Below are 15335 nucleotides of genomic sequence, written 5' to 3'. Positions count from 1 at the left end.
GTCACCTCCCCCGTGTTCCAGATGCGGGACACTTTCCCCTCCTCCCCCGTGTTCCAGGTGCGGGACACTTTCCCCTCCTCCCCCATGTTCCAGGTCACCTCCCCCGTGTTCCAGGTGCTGGACGCCTTCCCCTCCCCCGTGTTCCAGATGCTGGACGCCTTCCCCTCCTCCCCCATGTTCCAGGTCACCTCCCCCGTGTTCCAGGCGCTGGATACCTTCCTCACCTACCTCATGGTCCAAGTGGTGCCTGGGGGATGTGGCCGAGTGCGGCCACAGTGAGGAGGGGGCCTGGCCCTGCAGGGCGTGGGGGCTGCCCGGGGCAGGCGATGGGGAGCTGGCCCCTGAGCCTGGCCGTACCCCCCATCCAGCGCCGCAGAGCGGGCTCTCTGGGCGGGTGCAGGCCCTGCCACGGGGCCCGAGCCCACCAGCCTCCGTGGGACGCTGCAAGGGACAGAGTGCAGCCAGTTCCCTCCCCGGCCCTGCTCCTGGGAGTCCTCCCAGCTGAGGGCCCTTCTTTCCTCCTCTCTCTGTCCTTCTGTGCTACTGCTCTGCGTCTCCCTGTCCCTGTCTCCCCATCCCTGCCTCCGCCCCCCGCCCCTTCCCGCCACAGATTCCCAGGTACATCCTGACGCTGCACGAGCTCCTGGCCCACACCCCTCATGAGCACGTGGAGCGGAACAGCCTAGACTATGCCAAATCCAAGCTGGAGGAGCTGTCCAGGTGAGCGGGCCCTGGGCGCCCCCAGCAGGCACTTCCGACCCCGGCTGGTAAAAGCTGGTGGTCAGGGGCGGGGTCAGGGTCAGGTCAGGGTTGGGAGGAAGGGGCTCAGCCTCCGCCAGCGGGAGGCAGAGCCCCTCGGGCAGACTGACGGTTCGACGCTCGCGCCTGAGCGGGCACCGGGCAGGATGGCGTGGCCCGTGTGTACCCGGCGTGGGTGGTCCGGGGAAGGGCACCCACAGGGGCCGTTGGCTCTGTCCTCCAGCGTAAACGTGTCAGCCCCGTGGCTTCACGTGCCCGAGACTCTGGTCAGCGACCCCACCCCTGCCCCCCCCCCCGCCGCGCCCCATCTCCAAAGCCGGCGAGCCCGCCTTCTGCGCGGGCAGGAGCCAAGGGGCCAGCGTGGAGGAGCGGGCTGACCCCTCTCCCGGGACCCTGGGCGCCGGTCTCAGTCCGAACGCCTTGGCCCCCGTATGCCCCTGCACCCAGGCAGGAGATGGATGATGGTGGCCGGTGGCAGGTGGTGGCCGTGACCAGCAGGTGTCTCTGGCGACTTAGGCGCAGCCGCAGGGACAGGAGGCCGGGGCTGCCGGTGGCCAGGACGAGACTGCGGAGGGCGGTTTGGAGGGGAGCCTTCCTGTTCTTGGAATCTCCCTGGGGCTGGGCTGGACCTGAGACAGACGGATGGCACAGAGGCAGGCACGGGCGGGGGCAGGGCGCTTGTGTCTGGGGGTCAGAGGTCGCCAGCTCAGAGACGGGCCTGTCAGGAGGCCGGTGAGACCGCCAGGGTTGAGGGCTGAGCCCCAGGGGCTGCACCACGTGGAGCCCAGACCCAAGGGGCCCTGAACCCTGCAAAGGAGGCTCGGCCCGCAGGGTGTGGAGCCCCCGTCCTGCGTGGGCCCCATCAACCACTCGCGCCCTGAGAGGCTTCCCCAGGCTGACGAGGGGCCGCCGGCCGGGCAGAGGGAGGACGGGCTGGTCCAGGGCGGGGTGAGGGTGTCCTCAGGGCGTGACTTCAGACAGACAAAACCACTGGGGAGTGGGCACCCCGTCCTTTCAAGTCCCAGGGAGCTGTCCCTGCACGTTCCTCCCCCAGGAGAAGCCTTGGGGCCCCCGTGAGGCAGCGAGGCTCCTTGTCACTGCTGGGCACCCCGGCCTGTGCAGGCAGGGGTCCAGGGGGCACATGCAGGTCGAGGTGTTTGGCCCGAGACCCCGACTCCCTTCCCCCGGCGTCCTGAGCACTTGGCCGGCTCTTCCTCTGTCCCAGCCAGTGACCTGCACCTGGGCCCCGAGCGAGGCCCTAACCGCACAGGAGGGAGCTTTCCTGTCTCCATGGCAACAGCCCTGTCACCCCCACCCTGCCTGGGGCCCTGAGGAGAGCTTCCAGCCCCCCTGAGCTGTGCTCACAGACCCCTCCCCAGGACTGGCCCTGCCCTCACTGGCTGGGCTCACAAGAGAAGCAGGCACCACCTCCAGCCGTGTGCAGCCTGCGCCCGGACGCAGACCCCGGCCCTTCCCCAAGCGCCCCCTGCGCCCGGACGCAGACCCCGGCCCCGGGCTGGCACGGTCCGATCAGCTGCACCTCGCGTTTATCTGACGACAAGACCAGTTCGCTACTTGGTTATCACCCCTTATTTTTCACTAAATACAGCCCTCTCCCAGGAGAATCCGCACCTTCAGCAAAAAAAAAAAAAAAAACCAGGTTCCTGTTACCCTTGGCTGCTGAATCCCTTCCGGGGCACCAGCACAGCCCAACCGGTCCCTCCCGGAGGAGGGCTGGGGCCTGGGCTCTGAGGACAGCATCGCGGGGACACCGAGGCCCGGCCACACGCCCCGTCTGATAACCAGAAGAAGAAACGGATAGAAATACGCGTTCAGGGACCTGTGGTCAGTGACCGCTGCCCTTTGCTGAAGTGCGGGCCGTGCGCCAGACGCAGGGTCAGCGCGTGGAGTGCATCATCCCCCGTCCTCGCCCCAGGGTCCTCCCCTCCGGCCGGCTCAGGACAGAAGTGGACTCACCGCTCAGCACCGTGCGGCTTCCACGGGCCGCCCCTCCCGCTGTCTTGGGTTCGGGCTTTAAACCACACGCACTGACCTTCCCTCTTGGCTTCCTAGTTGTGGAATCAGACACAACGGGGCTTTGTGCCTCTCCTGGAGTACGTGGGCGCTTTTTCCAGACCCCTCCCCAAACTTACCTGTCACCTTCCTGACCTCCCGGAAACTCACGGCCCCCTTTTCTGCAAAGCTTATTTAAAAGCAGGTAAATGGCGCCACCCCCTGGAGAGGATGGGCGCCACTGCGGTCAGAACAGGACAAAGAAGAGAGACACCCAGAGTCTCAGAATAATGGCCGGCTTGTCCTGCTTCCCTCCCCGATGGGCTGGAGCCTGCGGACTCAAGTCAGGCTTCCCCTGAGCCAGCTGGGTTGCTGGCACCCCAAAACTAAGTCCAGAACCCAAACAACATTAAGGAAACAACCATATAAAGAGCATTAAAGGAAAGACTAGCAAGTGCAAAGGCCCTGAGGCAGAGGTGAACATGGTTTGTCCTGTGGATGGAAATAAGGCCAGCAGGGGCACATGGGCCGGAACAGCGAACAAGGGACGTTTGCTATGCTCCCATCTTCCTCCACAGTCTGCCGTCTGTTTGTTCCACATGGGCCAGACTTTTAGATCAGACACACTTGCTTCCTAGTTGTTAATCTCCATTTCCTTTTCTCTGAAATAAGAACATTTGCCTGCGTGGGTTTCCAGAAGAATAAAATGAGATCGTGCCTGTCAAGCGTCCTGCACACAGCGGGCACTTGATAAATGCATGCCCTCTCCCCCTTCGTGACTGCAGGCTCAGAGAATCCAGGGGCCGGGCTTTCCTGCTAGGGCTGCCAGAGGCCTGGCCATTCCCTCCTTGTGCCTCTGACTTATTTCCTGTCCCTGCAGGGTAATGCATGACGAGGTGAGCGAGACAGAGAACATCCGGAAAAATCTAGCCATCGAGCGCATGATTATCGAAGGCTGTGAAATCCTGCTGGACACCAGCCAGACTTTCGTGAGACAAGGTACGTCCCCTGTGCCCTGCCCTCCCCCGCCCCAGGCAGCCCCAGGGACACCTCCAAACGGCATGTCTGCTGAGTGTCTCGGGGCCGCTGGAGGCCTGTGGACGTCGTACCCACACCTGCAGACGCAGACACCGTTGGCCTCCGGGTCCCTTTTCCCCAGAGGTTAACACACTCCTTCCCAGGCGGCCCGGTCTGCCGTGTGTCCCCGTGAACACGGACACCACGTTCTGGGGAGAGAGTAGGGAGCAGAGGACGAGGGCAGGTGCGGACAGGCCTGAATCTAGCATTCCCAGCCCCGAGGAAGGCGGTGTGGCTCAGTGCCCGTGTCCTCGGCCTCTCGGGGACGGTCACGTTCACAGTGGCTCCCTTTCCTCGCCTGGGAGGTGCAGCCCCACTGAGGGCCGGCGGGGCGGGGGGCTGGCTGCTGGTGCCAGGACGTTGGGGCCTCGGTGCTTCTGAGGGTTGTCCCACCCAGAGCCCACGTCCCGTGGGGACCGGCTTGTGCTCGCCCGTGTCAGAGGTCCCTCCGTCCGGCCCTGGGCCTCTCTGGCCAGAGGGAGAGCTGCCCACACCTCCTGCAGCCTGGGCAGCTGGCCCTGCAGGTGTCCTCAGCTTGGAGTTTTACTCTAAGGCCCCGTGTGACCCCCGTGCCCCTCCCCCGTCCACCCTGCCTGAGTTGGGCGGTGCCGGGCCTACGCTGCGGTGGCCAAAGAACGGCCCCTCCTGGCACGGGCAGCGTCCCCGCAGACCAGGAATCTGCTCCGTTCCCCGAGCAAAGTGCTTCCTCCTCTCCCGTGGGGCTATGCTGGGCCTGGAACCGGGGGGGGGGGGGGGGGGGGGGGGGGACCAGAAGCCGTTTCTCACTCGTTCATCACACATCTAGCACCGGCGCCTGCCTCGTTCATGCCGGGCCAACGCTGGGCTCCAGGGACACCCAGAGAGCAGGCCGGTCCCCCCTCCAGGAGCGGACAGTGCAGGGGATCCTGAGGAGACAGACGCAGGACGGGGCTCCAGGCAGCGCCGGACGGGGCGGGAGGCAGGGTGAGGGGAGTCGGGCAGGCCTTCCTGGGAGGGAAGCACAAATAGGAGTTCACGAGGTGGAAAGGAGGGGCTTTCCTGCCAAGGAGCGGCACTCGGAGCCACAGGTAACGAGATGAGCGAGGAGGGAGCGCAGAAGAGTGCCGGGCAGGTGCCTGACCGACGGAAGGCCCGGGGGGGGGGGGGAGGGGGAGGAGGGACGTGTGGGGCAGGAGCAGGGGCAGCAGGTGGCTTCTTCCCCGCCATGGCCCTGCCCGGGAGTGGCCTCCCGCACACGGTGTCAGGGACGGGGCCGGCATGCTATGCCTGAGCACTCATGTCTGCCATGGCCGCGGGGCTGTGCCTGGTGCTGACCCTTCTGCTCTAGAGCCGGCTCCCCACGTGTGCTGCCCCCACCCCCACCCAGCCCTGCATTCCCGCCACGGGGGACCTGTCCTGGAGGCTCCTCCACTTGCCGGGGCCCCGGCAGGGGGCCGAGGGGTCCTGCAGGGACTGGCTGACGGGGCTGAGAGCGCGTCCGGGGTGCACCTGCTACCAGGACCTGGGACTCCCCCCTCCCGGCATCGTGACCCACCTGAGAGCTGGCCGGCGGCAGGCGTGGCTCTGGGAGGTGGGCTCAGGGTCTGCCCTCCACCTACAGGCTCCCTCATCCAGGTGCCCATGTCTGAGAAGGGCAAGATCACCAGGGGCCGCCTGGGGTCTCTGTCCCTGAAGAAAGAGGGCGAGCGACAGTGTTTCTTGTTCTCCAAGCATCTCATCATCTGCACCAGGGGCTCTGGCGGGAAACTGCACCTGACCAAGGTGAGGGCTGCGGGGGCTGCAGAGGCTCGTGGCGGGCACCACCACGGGGGCCCGGCTGACCCTGACCTGGGGCCCAGACGGCGGGCCGGGGATCGGACACATGAGAGTGCACACGTGTGTGCTGGTCTGACGAGCGGGTCGGAGAGAGCTGGACACAGCCGGGTTTTCTGCTGGAGAAATCATGGGGAACACGGGAGCGTGTGTCAGGACCCCCAGAGGAGCCCCCGACCGCTGGTGCCAGGGCAGAGGGCCCGGGGGTCTAGACAAACCGCTGAGAGGCGTGCGTGTGTGTGCGCGTGTGTGCGTGTGCATGCGTCTGCTAGTGTGTGTGCGTGTGTGCGTATGAGGGGCCGGGTGGAGGACGGCACCTGCTGAGGCCGGAGCAGCGCCCAGAGCCTCCTCTCAGGAGGAGCTCGCACAGCGGCACGCGGGGCACCCCAGGCACGACGTGCCAGCAGGAGAGCAGACACGAAGGGCCGTCCTCGGGACCCCGCGGCCCTGCAGGAGACGGCACGCGCTCTGCTGATCGGCCCGTCCCCAAAGCAAGGGGGAATGCTCACTGGCAGGGGGATGCCGTGATCGCGGAGGTGGTTTTCCCAGGGGGAGACTTACCCGCCACACGGATGTGCTGACCCTGCAATTTCCCCAAACGAGGGGAACTCGACAGTGTGGTCGTGGGGGACTGCACTCCGCCTCCCTGGGACAATTAAGTAGTCACAGAGGGCAAAGGTGACGGGGAATCAGCACCTCAAACGCCTCTTGCTCCTTCACAGACCACAGGGCCTTGGCTCATGCTGTCCCCTCCTTTCTCCCCTGGAAGACCGCCTTCCTGTCCTTCGTGGCTACTCAGGTGCCACCTGCTGTCAGCCTGCACCCTCCTTGGCACATTGCTTATCTCACTGCCCCGAGTTCAGGACCTGGCCCCGACTCAGTCTCTCACACGCACGAGAGCCTGGAACAGCCCAGAACTGCCCCTGCCCGTCTCTCCCTCAGTTCCCTGTCTGCAAAGCAGGGGTGACCATCCTCACCAGAGGCCCTGCAGAGGCGCAAGCAGCTGGCGGTGGGGGCGCATCTTCCCGGTCGAGGCAGAGCACTTGTGAACCACGGTCTCCCAGGGAAGCGCGCTTCGGAGGGTCTCGGGTCTGAACACGCGGCGGCGGCCTAGAAAAGGCCGGAAGGTGCCCTCGATTAAGCCAGAGCCTCGGACAAGCCACTCTTCCAGACCCGGGATGCCTGGCCCAGAACGCACAGAGACGCTACGAGACACTGTGGCTGCGGGGAACGCACCGCTTATGTTGACACGTGCATAAATCGGCCGTTTGGCTGCACGAGGGGAAGTCAGCTTACGGCGAACGCTCCAGTTTCAACCGAACTCCGGGTCAGGGAGAGCTGTCCGTATTCATTAGCTCCGGAGTCTCGGCTGAGGATCTCTGTTGGGCTGGGGGGACGTTTCCTGCAGGCGGGGGTCAGCGGGGCAGGTCGAACTGGAGACGCTGCCCGAAAGCACGTGTCTTTCCCTTTGTCGTATTTTGGTTGGGGGTGTTTGTTCGGGCTTTTAAAGTTTTTCTCATAAGGAGCACGGAGATGCTCGTCAAGTCCCAGCACCCGCTCCTGCCAGCAGGTGCCTCACCAGGCCTCGGTTAATCCATCTGCGCGATGGGGGTGAAAACGCGTCCCTCGGGGATGCCGTGAGCGTGAAGCAAGGGCGTGGCGTGGTGCCTGGGACGCAGGACCTGCTCGGCGGGTAACCGTCGTCGTCACTTTCAGTTACGTGGTCGTGAACTTGTGACGATACTCGCGGTAGCGAGCCCTTGCGTAAGCGTTACCGCGGGCCAGGCACTCCCCCAAGTGCGCACCCTCCACTCCTGGAACGACCCGCTGAAGCCGATACAGTTACTTCCCCGTTTTACGGATAAAGGACCTGAGGCGTCTAGAAGCCCGCAAGCGGCAGAGCGGGGATTTGGTCCCAGGCCGGCAGTCTGGCTCCAGAGTCTGTGTCCTTGAACTACAGGCTCAAAGTCAAGCTGTGAAACTACCCTAAGGTCTTCCAGAAGAGCACGTCAGAGCTAGATGGGGCTTTACAGATGGTCAAGCCCGGGGCTCGCCCGAGGCCACCGAGCAGCAAAAAGCGAGAAGCAGAACCCAGGATTGGGGACACCCCGATGCCCCCTCCGGTCCCCCTGCCCCCCGGGCTGCCGTCCCTGCAAACACCTGTGTGGAGATTGAATGTGTGGCCAGCGTCTCTGTTGCCATCAGTTATTACGTTACTTACCCACTTATCCGCCCCGTGGGACAGATTACCCACATCCAAGGTCTCAGCTTCTGAGTGAGGAGGCTTGGAGCCCCCGGCTGGGCGGTGGGGCCCGGGGTCTCTCGAGCTGGAGTCCAGGCTGAGCTCTCCCGCTGTACCAGCCTTCCTGCTGTGGCTCCCCCAGAACACGTGGTCCCAGGGACCCCCGCAGAGCAAGCAGGGGGCTGTGGCTCCCACAGGCGCACAGCATCTGAGACACAGGTGACCGAGTCCGGCCCGCACTTGGCAGGGAGGGGAGTGGACCTCAGCTCGGTGGGGGGGGGGGGGGGGAGGGGGGCGTCGGCATCCTGCACCCGCGGCTGTGGTCCCTGTTCACCACAGTGCCGGGGCATCCGATGCGTGGAGGTGCTCCCACTCTCAGGGACCCAGATGCCCCCGATAACGGGCAACCAGTAGGTTGCGACCCCAGCTCTAAGCGTCCGGGTGACCTCAGGCGTGATCCCCGTCTCCGATCTCGTCTCCTCATCTGTAAAATCAGAACGAGACGTGTGCGGAGTCCGGTAAACCCGTGTCCAGGCTGCAGACGTGGAGTCTCAGCCCGGAATCGGGGATTCCGCAGCCCCCGCCCCACCCACCCTTGACCCTCGTCCCTGGAAAGCCCCCGAGACAGTCCCGCCTGATCTGCTTCGTGGGGGCCCCGATGCGAAGAGCACGTCCTTCCACGTGGGAACCAGAGTGCCCGCGCGGAACGTGACGCACACAGCCTCGCGCTTGTATGGCCGTGCCACGCCCCAGTCCCGGGGCCCTTCACCGGCCCGTGTCCTGGTGACTCGAGGTGGCCCTGCTGTCTTTCAGAACGGGGTCATCTCCCTCATCGACTGCACCTTGCTGGAGGACCCAGAGAGCACGGAGGAAGAAGGTAGGGCTGGGGGCCGCACACGTGCCCGTGCGCACGGCCGCCCCCACAGACTCTCACCCACCCCAGACCCGCTGTGTCTCGGGGGACGTCCTGCTCTTGGACCCAGGGAAGCCGGGCCCGCGGTGGGAGGGCCTTGGTCCACTTCCTTGTTCCTCCCACACTCTTCGGGCTCCCTGAGTGGTTGGCACCGTTCAGTCTGGGGTCACTGCACTCCACCGAGCACGTCCACAGGTGCCACGCACGGGTCCACCGAGCACCCCCACGCACAGGTCCGTGGGCGCCACGCACGAGAGGCCGGAGAGGCCCTGGGCCTGCTCTGTCCTCCAGTGGGAAGTGCGGGGACATGTGGCACCAGCAGGGGGGGACGCAAGGGGGGTTGCCCGGCTGTGGGGGAAGGGCTCTGTGGGATTTTCCTCCCCGGCATCCCTGGAGGACGGGGTCATTGTTTTCGGTTACTGGGTGGGGTCACTAGTGTCACTTGATTGGGCTAAGGTTGGTCCTCGTGTCCCTTCTTCACTGCCCCCCCCGGGGCACAGGACCCTGGGTCTTCACCCTTCCCCAGACTGGGGTGCGCCGGAACAGGGCTGAGCCACCTTGGATCCCGGTCCGGGCCCGGGGCTCGGGCTGGGGGTCTGCCAGGCGCCGGGAGCCTCGTCCACACACACTCAGACCCGTGCCCCCGGTCAGCCCCGGTGGCAGGGCTCTGTGCCTTCCCTGCACGTCCACTGGAGCCGAGCCAGGCAGCCCCCGGGGGAAGCATAGGCTTGGTCTGTCTGGAGCGTCCTTGGCCGCGGAACCTTCTCCAGTCGTGGCCTCGGCTGGGCCACGGGAAAGCCCAGGCTTCAGTGCAGTGGTCAGGCCCCAAAGCCACTTTCCCTCCGGGGCCAAGGGCGGTAGAGGCCCTGCGCTGTGCAGCCCCCCTCAGCACCCTCGCTCACAGGCGGGCACCCCGCTTCTCAGAGGACCCGCCGGCATCCCCTCCCCGCGTCACCACACGGAACAGGCTCCCCTGTGCCCAGCAGGAAACCCTGAAATCCTGGAGGGTCCCAACTGGAAGGGACGGGGGCCCCAGAGACGCCACGTGGTCTCTGGACGTGCACGGGGGCGTCCGCGTCTGGGGCGGGAAGGGCGCCCCCCACGGCCGCGTAGCGACCGCAGAACAGAGCCGGGCTTCTGCGTCGTTCCACCAAGTGGTTCCCCGGTTCACGAGGGCACAGTGAAGGCATCCTAAACTGTGAGCTCGGCCTTCCAGCTCCCAAGACTTGAAGGAAGCTCCCAGCTGGAGAACAGTAATGAAAATGCAGAGAAGGCGCTTTGCTCTTGGGGAGGTCCACACTGAGCTCAGTGTCTGGTCGGGGCCGTGAAAGTGCGAGATCTGAAGTCCCCCATCCAGCCCCGCCTGGTACCACCCTGGGATGGCAGGAGGGCCCGGCCCCGAGGCCGTTCTCGTCCTGGCCTCGCTGCCGCCCTGCGGGGGGTCTCCAGGACGTTATCACTCGTGACCTCAGCTACCCCGAGATGTGACAAGGGCAGGGGGGTGCCCACAGCTCTGTTGCCGGACCGCCCACGTGTTGTAAGCTGCTTCTCAGCCCAGGTCCTTGCTTTGTCCGTCTCGAGGGGGCTCCCCTCCCCCCAGGAGTGCAGGGGAGAATGTCTGATACAGCGAGTGGCCAGGTGCCCACTCCCTCCACCACCACTGTCCTCCAGGGGGTAAGACAGACAGGGCCTTGTCAGAGGTTTCCCGACTCAGAGAGACCCCACTCATGCTAACTCTGTGTTTTGCCAACCGGAAGCCAAAGGGTCCAGCCAAGACATAGACCACTTGGATTTTAAGATCGGGGTGGAGCCCAAGGATTCCCCGCCTTTCACGGTCATCCTGGTGGCCTCGTCCAGACAGGAGAAGGCGGCGTGGACCAGTGACATCAGCCAGGTGAGCAGGGTCACCTGTTCCTGGGAGTGGCAGGGGAGGAGAGCGGGGGGGACGGGCTCCATGTGCTCCAGGAAAAGACACGAGTTCCCTCCAAGTGCTGCCCTCACGTTGGCAGAGTGGGAGGAGAACCCTTGGCACCTGGATCTCATGCTACGGTGGTTTTTAAAAGTCCAGGTTTTTGAGCTGCCCCCAGGCCCCAGCAGACTTACCGGATGCAAGTGCATTTTAGCACATGCCCCGGGCCATTGGTAAGCGAGAAAAGTCTGAGCGTCCTAAGCCCAGGGGTGCTGGAGACCAAAGGCCCCACACGGCCTCGGGTCAGCTACACAGAGCGCCTCGGCCTCCATCGGGCCTGCCCAAGCGTTAGGGCCGTGAGCACAGCCGGCAGGGAAAGCGCAGGCTTTCCAGGGAGGGGTGAGCAGAGCCGGCAAGCCACGGACTCCTGTGACACCAGGCAGAGTCTGTCTGGAAGTCAGACAGGGAGTCTGGGACATGGGAGTCTGGAAGAGGCTGTCTGCGCCCTGGCTCCAGGACAGGCGGTGGGTTAGTACAGCCCCTCCCTGCAGCCAGGAACCCCTCCCCGGCCGTCTGCCTGCGGCCTGCCCTCCACGGGGTGGGGGAGCAACGGACGGCAAAGCTGGAGATCCGCTCTCTTTAATGCTGGGCCCCCCGCCCCCGACCGCCCGCTCCCCCAGCTCCCTGGCTTGCTGCCCGTCCGGAAATGCCGGAAGAACGAGGCAGGACAGGGTACCTGTGGTAGATGTGTGCTCTTTCTGGGAGCCCAGTGTGCCCCAGAGAAACCCAGAAAACCAGACACTAGGGAAGAGTGCTGATCCCAGCAGGCGTCAGGGCCCCCAGCCCATCCCCGGGCCCCCTCATGCCTCTGGGGAGCTCTGTCCACAGCCAGGCGCCCTGAGTTTTGGTGTTGCTGGTAGAGGCAGAGCTGAAGACAGCCTAAGAGCAGCGGGGTGGAGACACTGGGCTGGGCAGTGCGGGGAACAGGAACCTTCCTCTGAAAGTCCCACCCCCCCCCCCCACCTCCCAGGGCGCAATTAGTTAAGCCTCCGACTTCGGCTCAGGTCATGATCTCCTGGTTCGTGGGTTCGAGCCCCACGTCCGGCTCTGTGCTGACAGCTCAGAGCCTGGAGCCTGCTTCGGATTCTGTGTCTCCCTCTCTCTCTGCCCCTCGCCTGCTCACACACTGTTCTCTCTCTCAAAAATAAATATTTAAAACTTTTAGAAATAAAAGCCCCCCCCAAAGATCTGGGGGCCCAGCCTTGACCGGACGCTGGTCCCCAGCACAGGGGGCAGGGCCGTCCCTGCTGTGCCAGCCTCTCCCAACTTCCTGGTGACTTTGAGCCCCCTCCACACACACATCCTCAAAACCAGGAGATTCTGAACCGAGAGGAAACCCTCCCATGGCAAAGATGTGAAGGTTTTGGGGAGGGGGGCAGTGAGAAGGGAGAAAGTCCTCCCCGCCCCCTCTCCCCCGGAAAAAAGGTGTTTTCATTTGGGTGGGGGCTGCTTCTTCGAAACAGAATATGGATTTGAATTTTCCAGAGGCTGAAAGGTCAGTGCGTCTTCCCCTGTGCAGGCAGCCTAACCACCCCCTGCCCGAGGTGGGAGCTTGGCCACGGAACCGCCCGCGGCCTCAGAGCATTGGCCGAGGGTGGTTGGAGGACCCGGGGTGCAGGACAGCACGCGCACTCAGGGGCGTAGGGGGCCAGCCTCCGGCAGGGGGACCCCGACGACCGTGGCTCTGACCTCGCCCTTCACGCTAGACCCCAGAGGTCAGCGACAGACCCTCCAGGTCAGGCGCCTCCTCTTGCGAACAATCTGGCTGCGTAGGAGTCATCGTCCCCGCTTTGAAGTCAGGGGCAGGAGGCCCAGCGAGGTCAGGCCATCCCCCAAAGGTCACGGAAGGGGAGCTGACCTCCAGACGCGGCAAAGGAAGGCTGTGCCCCACCCGCCCGTGCCTGCACGACACCCTCAGGCGCGCGAGGACCCCGCGTCAGGCTGGGCACGCCGGCCGCCCCCTCGGCGGCGGCCGGGCTCTGACCCTGGGCCTCCCTGATTCCAGTGTGTGGACAACATCCGCTGCAACGGCCTCATGATGAACGCGTTTGAGGAGAATTCCAAGGTCACCGTGCCGCAGATGATCAAGTAAGTGCCCGCCAGAGCCTGCTTGCGGCCCGGGCAGCAGCAGGGGCACCGGGACGGCTGGCCGCTGGGCCTCCCCGGGGTGCTGGGCCACGTCTGTGCGGTTTGGGGGTGTCTGCCTGCTTGTTGGTTTTGACTTAACGTCTGTTTGGACGATGGCTTTGGCTTAGTTTCTGTTTCATAAAATGTGGATTTTCGTGGCAGGCTGTTTAAACGACGGCACAGGTGAAGCTTCGTGCTGCCTTTTTTTTTTCAAGTGGCTATTTTTCTTCTTCTAATTACGAAATGAGAACACTGCAGAAACACGGGCCGCGGGGCCACGGTGTTTGTCTCAGCAGGTGCAGGGGCGAGGGGGCCGCAGGCCACACCGTCCGACCTCCCTGGCCACTGGGCCTGCTCCTCCCCCGGCCCCTGGCCTCACCCTCCTCCTGCCCCATCCTGGCAGCGGCCCGCGGGTCCCTGACACTCCGGGGGCCTTGGGCGCATGCTTCAGCCCTGGCGTGAAGGCGCCTCTGTGCGCACGGGGCCGGGGAAGCCCAGGCAGGGTCGTGCGCGCAAGGTCTGCTGAGCGTCCGGGCGACCCCGGGAGGTGGCGTTCAGCTCCGTGACGGCACAGCGGGGGCCAGCGGAGCCCGAGGAAGGTGTGAACGTGAGGGCAGCATCCCGGTCCCCAGCCCCGGCTCCGTGTGTCACGACGGACGGTGACGTCACGTTTCCGAGCTCGGGCTTTGCGCAAGCGGGAGATGGCGATACCTCCTGGATTTGTGTTGCTGGGGGTCCGAGGAGGTGCGTGTTTATCCTTTACGTGCAGAGAGCTGGTGGTGGTCCTGCAGTGAGCGTAGACGCCTCCGACGGCCCGCTCGGGGAAGCTCGGGTGTGCCTGAGCCTGCGTCCTGAGCCGCGTTCCCCGTCAGCCCGCTCTCGGAGGGCCCAGCGCAGCAGCTTGCTGACCCAACCTGTGCTCTCTGATGCGACGAGACAAAAGGGAGGGCTGTTTCCACGAGCAAGTTAAAATCACGCGGAATTAAGGCTGAACACGGAGCGGAAGCCCACTCGTCTGCCCAGGACGCCTCTTGAGGCTGCAGAAGCGAGCGAGTGTCGCCTGTGAAGGTGAAAATAGTGACAGAGTGAAGGGAACGTCCAAACGGAAGGGACGTGCCGAGGGCACACAGCCCCCAGGCTCCAGGGGGAGCGGCCACGGTGGGCGGTCCTGCGAGAACGTGGGAGCAGCGGCGATCAGACGTGCTCTGTGCTCACCCTGCAGTGAGAGACGCGCGCGGGAAGTGATGAGACAGCGCCGTGAGTCAGAGGCGGAGTCGGGGGGGCGCTGGAGGGGCCAGACGTCTAGTGGCGATGTCACCTGGCGCAGTGGGCGAGACGCCCCTGAGAGGGGACATCAGAGCTGACCGTGAGGGTAGTGGCGGGGAAGGGCGCTCTGGGAGGAGGGAACAGCATGAGCGAAGGTGCAGAGGCAGGAAGGCCCATGTGTGTTGGTGACGATGAATCACCCCGTGGGGCTGAGTGGGGGGGAGAGGACGCGTCGTGGAGGTGGCGGCCTGCACGGGAGTGGCGGCTGCGTTCACAGCCAGTCGAACGGTGCAGCGCGTCTGTTCTAAGCCCAGTGAGACACAGGGGCACCTGGGGTCTCCGTCAGTGAAGCGTCCGACTTCGGCTCAGGTCACGATCTTGCGGCTCATGGGTCCGAGCCCCGCGCCGGGCTCTGTGCTGACGGCTCGGAGCCTGGAGCTGCTTCGGATTCCGCGTCTCCCTCTCTCTGCCCCTCCCCTGCTCACGCTCTGTCTCTAAACATTTACTTTTAATTTTCTAAATGAAAAAACACATGAACACAGTGAGCCACTGGTGTGGCACCTGGTTTACGGGGTGTCACCGTCCTGCCCTGGCCCCAGCAGCCTTCCCTGCCGATGGGTCGGCGACAAGCCGGCCCAGGTGGCCCCACAGCGGGGTCCTGGGCCAGCAGAGCACGAGCTGTGTCCGGCACCCTGTGTTTCCAGGCCGGGGGGGGGGGGGGGGGGGGGGGGGGGGCCAGAGTGGGCGTGGCCAGGCGTTCACACTGAGTGTTCCTGTGCCTCGTGCCGACTGTGTCGTGAGCGTCTGGTGCCCGCTCGGTCCTTCCATCCTCAGCGAGCGTGTGTCCACCGTGTTGCACGCTGTTTGCTCGTTCGCCTGCCCTCCTCGTGTGTTTTCTCATGTTTTCTAGCACAGGTGGGCTTTCGTAAACAACGCGGTGCCGTGCGCCGTGAATGGGGGGCGAGGGGACAGGCGGAGTCGGGATTTCCTCTGTGGCTCTTAGGGCTGCCCCGGGTGGGGACGGGCTCCCCCGGCCGCCACTCTGACAGGAAGCGAGTGGGGATCCGTGGCGGCCAGGGGACAGTCCCCGTGTATGTCCCACACAAGCCTGCGTTTCTGGCACGGTCCCCACATCAGACTGTGAGTCAGGAGGGTCC

At 64.9% G+C, this 15335-nt stretch overlaps 1 protein-coding gene and 1 pseudogene across 1 annotated transcript in view; both read left to right on the top strand.

Annotated features, from left to right (window-relative positions):
* RASGRF1 (Ras protein specific guanine nucleotide releasing factor 1) overlaps positions 1–15335 on the top strand; it is an 89794-nt gene that overhangs the window by 55067 nt on the left and 19392 nt on the right. Inside the window, exons 8-13 of the mRNA XM_030318532.1 lie at positions 611–720; positions 3653–3771; positions 5450–5610; positions 8717–8780; positions 10574–10710; positions 12791–12873. Of these exons, the coding sequence (XP_030174392.1) occupies positions 611–720; positions 3653–3771; positions 5450–5610; positions 8717–8780; positions 10574–10710; positions 12791–12873 (674 nt within the window). The remainder of the gene's footprint in view (positions 1–610; positions 721–3652; positions 3772–5449; positions 5611–8716; positions 8781–10573; positions 10711–12790; positions 12874–15335) is intronic.
* LOC115517517 lies at positions 6163–6309 on the top strand (annotated as a pseudogene).

This window comes from Lynx canadensis, chromosome B3, assembly GCF_007474595.2.
Source record: "Lynx canadensis isolate LIC74 chromosome B3, mLynCan4.pri.v2, whole genome shotgun sequence".
In the NCBI taxonomy this organism is placed as follows: domain Eukaryota; kingdom Metazoa; phylum Chordata; class Mammalia; order Carnivora; family Felidae; genus Lynx; species Lynx canadensis.
The sequence above is the reverse complement of the archived record's forward strand: the minus strand, read 5'-3'. Positions and strand labels throughout refer to the sequence as shown.